The 10,510-nt window shown below is 47.2% G+C and overlaps 4 protein-coding genes across 4 annotated transcripts; 1 reads left to right on the top strand and 3 right to left on the bottom strand.

The window, feature by feature from the left end:
* Positions 1 to 901: 901 nt before the first annotated feature.
* On the bottom strand, positions 902 to 3,145 carry MAA_11767 (uncharacterized protein; the record flags this gene model as incomplete). Its single annotated transcript, XM_011412805.1, has 1 exon — positions 902 to 3,145. One exon carries the CDS (start codon positions 3,143 to 3,145, stop codon positions 902 to 904), a length of 2,244 nt encoding a protein of 747 aa, XP_011411107.1.
* A 3,035-nt stretch (positions 3,146 to 6,180) lies between these two features.
* MAA_10176 (uncharacterized protein) lies at positions 6,181 to 6,909 on the top strand (the record flags this gene model as incomplete). The annotated part of the gene is made up of 1 exon (XM_007828174.1): positions 6,181 to 6,909. One exon carries the CDS (start codon positions 6,181 to 6,183, stop codon positions 6,907 to 6,909), a length of 729 nt encoding a protein of 242 aa, XP_007826365.1.
* A 966-nt stretch (positions 6,910 to 7,875) lies between these two features.
* Positions 7,876 to 8,310, bottom strand: MAA_11766 (uncharacterized protein; the record flags this gene model as incomplete). The annotated part of the gene is made up of 1 exon (XM_011412804.1): positions 7,876 to 8,310. The coding sequence occupies one exon, from the start codon at positions 8,308 to 8,310 to the stop codon at positions 7,876 to 7,878; it is 435 nt and encodes a 144-aa protein (XP_011411106.1).
* A 978-nt stretch (positions 8,311 to 9,288) lies between these two features.
* Positions 9,289 to 10,247, bottom strand: MAA_10175 (P-type ATPase; the record flags this gene model as incomplete). The annotated part of the gene is made up of 3 exons (XM_007828173.2): positions 9,289 to 9,370; positions 9,431 to 10,008; positions 10,068 to 10,247. The coding sequence occupies 3 exons, from the start codon at positions 10,245 to 10,247 to the stop codon at positions 9,289 to 9,291; spliced, it is 840 nt and encodes a 279-aa protein (XP_007826364.2).
* Positions 10,248 to 10,510: the final 263 nt, after the last annotated feature.

Raw genomic sequence — 10,510 nt, 5'->3', positions numbered from 1 at the left:
AGTAAATAGCACAGGGACTAGTTAATTGAATCAACTCGCTAGAGGCCTTTCACACCGCTAACGCCCTGTCTGGCCTGTTTTAAGCCAAAATTTGACTGTGCGGCAGCCTTAGTTAGGACATGGTGCTGCGCAAAATCACCGACGAATATCAAAGCTATCGTATGCGACCACACAACTCAACTTATCAGTTGGTGCAGAGTTCGCTGTGTAATTCATTGTTGTCCGTCTCGGCAAAACATGCCTTTGTAAATTCAATTATTATTAATACCAAGTGCCAAGGTTTCTAAATGATTACACATTTCACTGTCTACAATCCCTTGTCCATATCCTCAAAGCGCAATACCTTGCGCTTGCACAAGTCTGACCTTGCTGAGAAGTTCACATCCCGTACAATTCCTGAGGTTCCGAATGCCTGTCCGCTTACGTTTAGCTTTCCTTTCAGGGAGCAGTCTCTTAGCGGAATAATTCGTTGTATTGTCTTTTTCTTTTCGGATAGACTCGTCGCACAAAGTGGCCAAATGTCGGTTTATCTTTGAAACTTCTTCCGCAGGTTCCATGTCAATCAAGCCTTCAAACACTGCGAACATGCTCCTCCTTGTCTTTCTTGGCGCATTTCTATTGATATCCACTTCAGGCATTTCTTCGGCGTCATCCAGCTCCTCACCACGCCCTGAGCCAGCGAGCTCCAACGCTAGGCTAAAGGACTGAGCCACAACCTGCTAGTCTGGCTGCCCAACCTCGTTCTGAACCCTGGCAATGGTATTAAAGCCACAACCTGCTAGTCTGGCTGTCCAACCTCGTTCTGAATCCCGGCAATGGTACGACGTGCCGTGTAAACTTCGCTAAACTTCCCAACTCCCTCATTCAATGGCCGCACATGGTTCCGACAATCCTGCAGCAATTATACTACAAGTTCTTTCCTTGACTTCCATGCATCGAATAATCTTGCCCTTGGCCATCCATCGTAATTTGTCTCAGAAGCTTCTAGAGTTCTTAAAACCTTTATAATGTCCCGTGCGTGACAGCGGGAAATTCCAGTCTGTTCTTTGAAATAATTTATCTCAGCAGGTGTCAATTTGCGGTTAGGGTCAACTTTATCGTTGTCCACTTTGTCCACTGCTTTGGTCGGCGACCCAGCCTCAATCATACCAGCGTCAACAGAACCAATTGTATTAATTGGGTCCTTCGCTCCCGTCCGTGTAGAAGGCCTGGGGCCTCTTTGGAGCTCGTCGTCGACTGCCGTGGTCTGTTCGGTTACCTCCTCGTCCATTTCAGCATTAGACATTTCAATCAATTCTTCCTTCCCATTTGCCGCACCCACACTTCTGCTGGCCGTTTTACGTGTTTTGGGAGAGCAGCCGTCTTCGCCCCTAACAGCCTCGGCTTTGGACTGTGGTCTACTCTCCATTATCTCCAATAACGCTTTATGGGCGTGTATATGATACTGCTCCAGGGTGGGTGCTATCAAAAGCTCGGGGTTCCTGCGAAACCGGCTGTCAGGTTTGTCGGGTTTATTGCACAGCCTCATAGATATTCGCAGCTCCTTTTCCTTTTGGCCGCTGTTGAGATTAGAAAACCAGCTGGAATAATTCTCAACATCATCCCTGTTTGGCAATGAGCAGGCATCAAGTATATTCCTAACGTGAAAGCGCTCTTCCATGGCTGTCCTCAATATACCTGTATCCTGCAGTGAAAGTATGTCTTCTAACTCCCGGAGAGGTACGCCCGCATTACACAGTGCTTCGAAACCGTGCGGTAATAGGGCTCTTCGTGCCACATAGTGCATATACTGCAAAAACGTTGGGAGCAGGGGCTGGAGTGCTTTGAGAATATCCGTCTTTTCCACGGCGCAGGTGACGGCGAATTGTACAACCTCTATAAGCGCGTCCTCATCCAAGTTTGAGACTACACCTCCTAGTCTGTTAATGTCATGTTGGCTAGGCGCCCATTTTCTATTGGCGAGGTCGTCATCAGTAAACTGGTCCCCTATTAGGCAGCTTATATTCTCGCCCGACAACAAAGCCTGCGATTTAGATGCATCACCCTCAAGTGGTCGCGGTCCCGCTGGCCCACCAGTAGAGGATACAGCTACATTTTGTCCCAAGGTCGAGCAATCGGGAGGCGGAGTGTTTTGTTGGTCGTGGCGTACGCCATGCTCGGCCAACGATTTCTTAAGAAGCTCCACAAAGTCCCTTGTTTCTTTCCACTGGTCTGGGGGGTCGGAGTTGTTGGAGTCTGTGGTAGTTGCTTTTGTCACTGACCCCTTCAAGGGACTCTCAGGGACTGGAGTGGTTAACGATTTGCTGTCGTCGTGATGTCGGGAGGCGATGGACGGCTTTCTGGAGCCGCCAGCTTTTTCTTCTGCCGTGTCTGTTGCGGGTCTGTTTCCACCGGCTCCGCTCCCGAACTGATACTCTGAACCAGCTTCTATTCGAAATCCATTTCGAGCCAGCCAGGGATTGATTTTCTGCACGTATGGTTGTATCAAAGGTTCATATGCAGTGAGCATGGTTTCCCTACTCTCTAAACAGCGGCTGTCAAGGCTCTCACCTAGACTGGCGGCATAAAACTGTAACAAGAATGCGAGCCCGCTGTCGGAGAGAGCTGAGGCCAAGCCGTAATTTTCTCTCACTTGAGCCGCAGTTGGCTGCCAAGACTCATGTTGCAGAGCCCCAAGGTACTTGCCCAATACTAGTAGGTCAATATCCGCCTTGACTCCGTCTTCAGTTGGGTATGCATTCTGTAATAGCTCCCAAGTACCCTTCATGACGGAAAGCATCATCTCATTTACCATTTTCTGAAATGCCGAGGTAAGATTATGAACCGGCTTCTGAGCGTCCCCCTTGCGCTCTTCGTCAGGAATGGCCTCCAAGTGCTCTTTGGCGCCAACATGCTTGTACAGTTCACTCCATCTCTTCTTCTCCGTTCCACTTTTAAATGTCAACGCGCGCGCGTCGTTATCGTCAGTACACGAACTTTTCTTCTTAGAGGCCCTATGAAGGGCGTTGATAATTTTTCCAACGAAGTTTTTGAGATCGTCGCCCTCCAGACGGCGGAGGAGAAGTTCCAAGGGACTCCTCGAGTTTACTTTGTCGTACAACTTGAGCCATCGGTCCCATTGAGGTCTGTGACTTTTAGAAGCCATAGGCATTCGTTTTGACACGACATCGTCGCGACCTCGCTATATAGTCGCACCAGTACTCTATGAGCTTTCCAAATTAAATGATGCCGACCTCGCTATATAGTCGCACCAATATTTACTCTATGAGCTTCTCCAAATTAAATGATGTGCTAAATTAGGTAGCTCTAGAGAAATGATTTGGATGTGTGAACAATAATACATGCATATAGCAAAGTTTAAGTATATTTGGGAGCGGGGTACATTTGGAGCGAGAGACGATATAATTCTGCTGGTACAGCAGAGTCCTGGTTTATACAGCGACCACAAAGTTATCACCGAAGTTTTCCAAATTTGGCTATGCGGTCCATGCCGAGTGCGCTCAAGCTATACGCTAATTACCCTTCCAGCTGCAACACATGCAAAGAAAATACACAGTGTCAATTAAAGACGCACATTATGTTGGACAGAGTCAACACAACTTGACCAATGGTATCATCAGTTCGTAAGAACAAAAAATAAGATCCAGAAATATTAGCGAATCCCCATGAAACAGAAAATGGAAGAATATCAACAACATATGATGTTGTTGGAAGCGCAAGGCTTCTATTCGGGTGATAATTATCACAGGCACAAACGGCTACGCGCTGGTGATCATGATGTTGTTCTTGCTTGTGTTGAGCTATCGCCGCCACCGCTGGTGGTGGTGATAGCTTCTAGATAAGTGGGCCTCAGTCAGGGGCTAGCCAGTCAGAAGACAGCATCCATGCTGGCTTTGCTGGTACAAGCAACAGATGTCATCCGTCCGGAAAACTGCGGAAGCTTGTTCTTAGCAGAGAGAGTACATGGTATAGCATTAGGATAGATGTGGCTAATATCATTTAATGCTGTTTCTGCCGTAGGTTTCCATGCTGCAGAAATTGAACAAGTCATTGAAGATATCTCAGGCTGTATAAAACAAAATCGATATATAGTGTTAATATTCTCTCTCCATATACCTATAGTATATAGAGGTCTTGTTTCTGCATTAATAACAGTACTCGATCCAGTCAATGCAGATACAATAGGAGTTAGAATATCTATGGGGGTCTTGGGCAGTGGAACTCCATATGTTTGATGATGTAATACTTCTTCAGCTCTCTTTAAAATGGACTGTTTGTGAACTAATAAACTAGATCGAAGCTGATCTTGAGATCGAGCGTTTCTTGTCTTGGTCGTTCGGTACAGAGATGTTGATTGTGACATCATTTAAGATGGCGTGAATCTATGCAACATAGTTGCACGTTTTTAAATAAAATATTAATGAATAAATCCAATCTGACGTTTACACATGTTAATATCAATAACATTTATCGTCCACTGTCTATTTACATTAAGTGTCTGGATAAGATTCTTTGTACTAGACCATGGAACCCCAAACAAATTTGAATTTATTCTGCACATTCTGATCTCCAGATCTTAGAGTCCATTAATTAATATTTGACGGAACATATAATCTAGTGCAGTCTTGGTATTTGAAAGTATCTCTCACAGGGAGCTAGGAATTGCCGAGTTGTCGAATAATTTTTAGTCCATTGGAGGATGCTGAACCTGAACTCCCCTGTATCAATTAAATAGTTCGGATGAAAAGCTTATGCATGGTGTTCATTCATTCATTCATTCATTCATTACGCCCGGTGGGAAAATCCCAATGGGGCAACTATAAACCTCTAGTACATGCACAATCCGAAACTTTTGCCTTTACCTTATCGAAGCCCATACGTCTTGGTCGTCCAATTTCTGCTCTTGTCCGCATATTCTCTTTCTTTGCTACGATTCCTCGTGTTTTATGTTTTTTCAGAGCGGACTAGATTGGAGCCTATTCCCCTAGTGTTCAGGATCCTATCTATGCCAGCTGAAGCGGCGTCTGCTATGTTTGACACGAGGTGTTGATTGGTGTCAATGGTGGGTTAGTGGTGAGTTTGGGGTGAGTTAGTAGTGAGTGAGTGTAGTAGTTTGTGTATGTCGCTTGTTTTCAAGACGTCCAGTGGCCAATGCAAAGCGAATCGTTGCTTGCACTGCCTTTAGATTTGGCTTCCAATCTGGTCCGTCTAGAGGTGATTTTCCTCCAAAATAGAACGAAAGGCTTCCTGTTGAGTTTCGGTGCATTGAAGCATCTCCCTTCTGCATGTGTCCCGCCTTGTGCACCGGAATAGGAAGTGCGCTACGGTCTCTTGTTCACGTCCCTAGGCACATAGGCTGGATGACGTTGCTTTTATTCGATATATTGAGCTCCGTAGTCTTGTAATGTCCGTCCTTAACTGGGACAACACGTTGCGTTCAATCCAGGGCCGATTTATCATGTAGCTCCTGAGTATGTTTAGCTGGGAGGGCCGCGTCCACTCGTTTTGAGTGTTTGCCCACATCATCTGGTAAACTCTTTTCAGCGGTTAGTCTCTTCTTTTCAAGGTTCAATGTTGTAGATTTCATTCTAGGGAACTGTTTTTGAGGGGTAGCGCTTTCTTTGGTCGCTTGCCTCGCTTCTCGCTTGGCTGATCGTAGGAGCTCGTTCTTCTCAGTGTTGGGTATCCAGAACACCAATATACCGTTTCCGCCCCTCCAAAATTTGTTGATACTGTCATAGATGCAACGGATGTATTCCTGGCCGGAGTGCTGTTGGGGGTTGAAAAAGACTAAGGGCAACCGCCTTGTTGGTCGTTAAGAGTGCTCCACGGCGGTGGCTGATATCGGGCAGGTTTCTCAGAGCATACGCCATGGCCACCAACTCCCCCGCGTACGGGTTCTATTCAGATCTCCACCCGAGACAAGAATACATAATTTTGTGAAGAAACTTAGTTAAAAATGAGTCTCATTACGTGACAACGTGTATCGAGCCTCAATAGATATCCTCTTTTTCGGAACAGCGTCTTTGTCACATTGACTTCACGTTATAACCCTTAATATGGCAGCGATTATTTCCGCCACAAAAATAGAGCGTTTACGTATATTAGTCACTGCAGCACTCCATCATCAGGCCTGAGATGGCCATTTCATCAAGATCCACCTCTGAACCTTCATACGCCATGTCCTCCTGGATACACAAAAACAAGACGACGCCATCAACCATTTGGCGACAGCAGCTCCTCGATGACATGAAGGCCCTTTGCGAATCAAGTGCTGCGATGATCGACAAGCTGGAAGAGAAAGTGCAGTACCTGGAGAGTAAAGTTATGTACTTGAAAACGAGCTGTGAGAAGCAGCACAAAAAGAAACAACCTGAAGACGAGAAGATGGAACATGACGTCGCTCAGGGGTCCTGGGGAAAGGAGACCATGCGAGCCGATGGCAAAGTCCGGGACATCTCCTACGTAGAATTCTGCATCTCTATTGACTGGCTGGTCTGGGTCGTACATAACAGAGCGGCCGACGCGCACGTGCTTGATTCGGCCGCGGAAGTCGTGGACGCCATCAACCACATTGTGACCGATTTGAACAAGCATGACCAAACCAATGCCGAGAAAATATTGAGAAGGCATATCCGTACAACATGCAAAAGGCTTATTTTTGAGTGTGGAGAGTTTGCTGCAAAGAGGTCATTTCCCGAGTATTTGAACACCGCAGCATCTGATCTTGCAGCTACCGTCGCGAATCTTCTCCAGGTCGTCAAAATCAAGCCCTCAACGCCTGAAGAACTCAGCAATTTTTATGAGTCGCACATGTCTGCTGAGGATGGCAAGGCCCCGCAGCAACTTACATTACGGCACATGGTTCGCCAAGAGCTTTACTGCTCCGAATCATCACAGTCAGATTAGACAGCGTCCGATGATGTAAATACCCGTGCCACGCCACACTTTATTTGAAATTCGCAAGCTCGCACCATGCAAAGATGGCGCTAGACACCGCAATAGCCACGTTTCGGAACATCTAAATTAAAAATCGCTTCAACCATCGTCTACCGTGCTCGGTGTAACGGTTCAAGCTGAGTGTACTGACAACTAGCTAGACGAGTACTACGAGTATCCAAAGGTGAGGAAGGAAAGAAAGAAAAGGGGAGCAAGGTGAGGAAGGAAAGAAAGAAAGAAAAGGGGAGTTCGAGGAGTTCTTGAGCTCCTGTGCTAATCTCGCTTACTGGCGATAGCGCAAGCCGAGCCACCATCGGGCTCAGCCCGTTACACTCGGAATCGCATACTTCCACTCTCCCCAGGCTCCCATAGCGCAAGCCGAGCCACCATCGGTTACACTCGGAATCGCATACTTGTACTCTCCCCAGGCTCCCGGAAGCCCTTTATTTACGAGCCTCTTTTGCTGCCTCTTCAAACCACCGCCTGCGCACTCTGTTAAACGTCACAGCGGGACACAGATGAAAAGAGTGCGTTGATTCTGTAACCTAGAGATGCTGCCAAGGTAGTCTATTTATGGAAGGTGGAGGCTGGACCCTGCATGTATGCTGTTTCGTCTTCAACATTTGCCAGAAATGCGGTGGCACTATTATGGAGATAAAAATATTTTGATGTATTCTTGCCTGTCGTATTCCATTATCTAACGTGCATAGTTCAGGTCTTTTATCTTTACTTCCCAACCACCTGAATTTACTCAGGAGGTTGGCCTGCATTCATGTTTTGCAACCACTGAGAATCTAGCACTTGGTTATACATGTCTTGACAAGGCCGCCTGAGAATCTAGCACTTGGTTATATTGACAAGGCCGTCTCGGACCATAGCATCCAGCGCTTTGGCGTAGTAGTGCTTCAATGGTTGAAAAAAGACAACATCCAGAGGTTAGAGTACGTGCGTGAGATTCGGAGGCATGCCAAAGGGAATGATGTCGTGTTCATCGCAATACTCGGTGAACTGCCTCGTGTGGTGTGAGCCGTGGCCATCAAGAATCAGGAGACGCCTCGAACTTTTGAGGTCTGCTGAATGTTTGTCAAAAAGTTGAAGCCACTCCAGACTACTTTCGTTATTCGAGTAGCCCGTAGGGGTAGGTTGGATGGCTGTGTCAGCATCTAGCTCCGATATCTCATACAATGAAGCCATGTGCATTTGCTCTGACAGAATTAAGAAGGCCAGAACGAAGTGCCCACTTGCAGAGATAGCCTCAGTGGCAGCAGCGGATTTCCTATTCTCGGGAATGCCAAAATAATGAGCTCCGTTTCGTCTAGTGATGACCAATTTATCCTTGCCTTCTCCGGTTCGAAATCCGGTCTCGTCCATGTTCCATATACTATTAGGAGGTATGCCATAGTCTTGTATGTATGACCTTCCGGGGACTCTGATAGTACTGATTGACCCGCCCGAGATCCTCAGAAGCTTGGCGCTCAGAATGGAGCTTTTTTTGAAGTTTCTTGAAATGGCCGTGGTGCTTCAGAAAACGAGAGCGGACGCTTGGTGCCGACTACGACAGCGGCGTAACCGGTACGTTCACGCGGGATGTGGTTTACTGCATTAGTCATGAGCTCGGAGCGTACGGTAAGGTTAATATGGTCGATGTAGCGACACAATGCCGCCTCTTCTGGCTGCGAAAGCTTCAGGTTTGAGGCTGGTTGACCTACTTTTGGGGGCCGGCCCTGGAGGCGGTATCGCAATCGATTGTGCGCAGTGCACCGAATTCTCGAGCCACTTTAGCCACCTTCGCACCGGGAAAGTCATCAATGTATTGAAGAGCCTCTTGGATGAGTGCCTCCATACTAACTAGTCAAACGAGGACCAAGTGGTTGACGTATAGGCCGTTGAAATCAGACGGGTCGAAAAAGTGACTGTTTCGGTATCCTGGCTATTTTGGTGTCCAGCACCATCTTTGTATGATGCGAGCTTGCGAGTTGCAAATAAAATGGGGCGCGGCACGGGTACGATATTACCCGTAGGCGCATGAAGCCACTTTTTGCACGTTGTTGTAGTACCTAGATGGTCTTGCGGCGTGGCCGACCTATACTCCACAGCATAGTCCTGGTGAATTCGTACTCCAGTAGCTGGCGACGCGTCGCTGACTAACGTGATGGAATTCGAGCTGTCTTTCAATGTTGAACGATGCTGGAACAGTGGCCTGATGTACGGCAAACTTCCTGCCACTATTCCCACGCATGGCTCTATGATAGACCACACCGCAACATCACTTTAGCCTGTCAGCCTGTTTGCGACTTGTTATAGCGATGACATCCGACGCCAAGCCGGTACGGCTGATAGAGACGAAACTTACACAGTTCTATACAGAAAGTCCGGTGTGATCTCAAGAATTTTGATGTAGCGGGTGCGAGCCAGCATTATTGCGCCAGCACTTGGGGTTGTAAGCACTCAACACTATCAACAGATCATCAATTCGGAATCAAAGACTCACGTGCCTCCGAGGCCTAAGAAAATCATGATGACTACTTTTGTCTTGTTGCGTCGTAGCACCACCATCGCCGTCTGCACCCTTCCTTGTCGCCGTTTTTCTTCCAATGTCGTGTCCGTCGGAGAATTGATGAAGCTTCTTGCTATTGTGTAGGTGGACAGGATTGAGATGACCAAATCACTGGTGGCGGCTATGACACTATGTGCAATTGCTGCGTTCGGGAGTAGATGTGGATTGTCGCATCTTCCTGCCATGTCGAAGTTGCGGAATTGCTCCCAAAAGTACGATGGCGGGCTGCACTGCAGCAAGTTGATGAGGAAGTACACAACGGTGAACGCATATACAATAGCCATGCAGACGTATAAAATTCGTTTTTGGATCCTAGACGGATTCAGACGGAGAAGCAGAAGTGCAATTGACGTTCTGACGACGGCACTAAGCGGACCGTATATCAGTTCACAGATGAACCATGCCCGAAAGGCTATGGACGCCTCTTCCAAGGGGATGTCGGATGTGTGTTTGCCGATTCCACCATCAATGATTCCCTCCAAAGCGAAGCCAGCCATCAACGTGTAGAGCAACTGTCTAACCGTCAACTCAACAACTTGCACAGTGAATAGCATCAACCCGTCTGGCTTACCAAGGCCACAAACATCGACGCGTCTTCCATCCAAGGCATTTGTTTCCAGGTCTGGTTTGATCTTTTCTTAGTCAACACCCTGGACAACACTCTTAGAGGTGTAATGAGCAACCAAACAATAGCGAGGCAGACCACTTGGACGCCCAGCAATTTCTTCCCCTGATCAGTAATGATTGGCATTTTTGTTGGCTGAATCAATCCTGGGTATAGTGAACCATAGCAGAATTCAATCTGGATGTTGATGTTTTTAGGTCTTAATAAGAGAAAGGATGGGCTCTTAAATATTACGCACAATGCGGCGTGGATTTTCCTGGTCGATACGAAACTACAACATGGCGTTGTCACCTGGTACGAAGCTGTGATGAAATGCCATTCATTTTTGCTAGTCGTCTTAGTCCCCTGCCGTGAGTGTTACGGCAGTTAGCGTATGTGCATGGGATGTT

This window comes from Metarhizium robertsii (genome assembly GCF_000187425.2).
Source record: "Metarhizium robertsii ARSEF 23 chromosome Unknown MAA_Scf_20, whole genome shotgun sequence".
Classification (NCBI taxonomy): domain Eukaryota; kingdom Fungi; phylum Ascomycota; class Sordariomycetes; order Hypocreales; family Clavicipitaceae; genus Metarhizium; species Metarhizium robertsii.
This window is presented reverse-complemented; position numbering and strand designations above follow the sequence as displayed.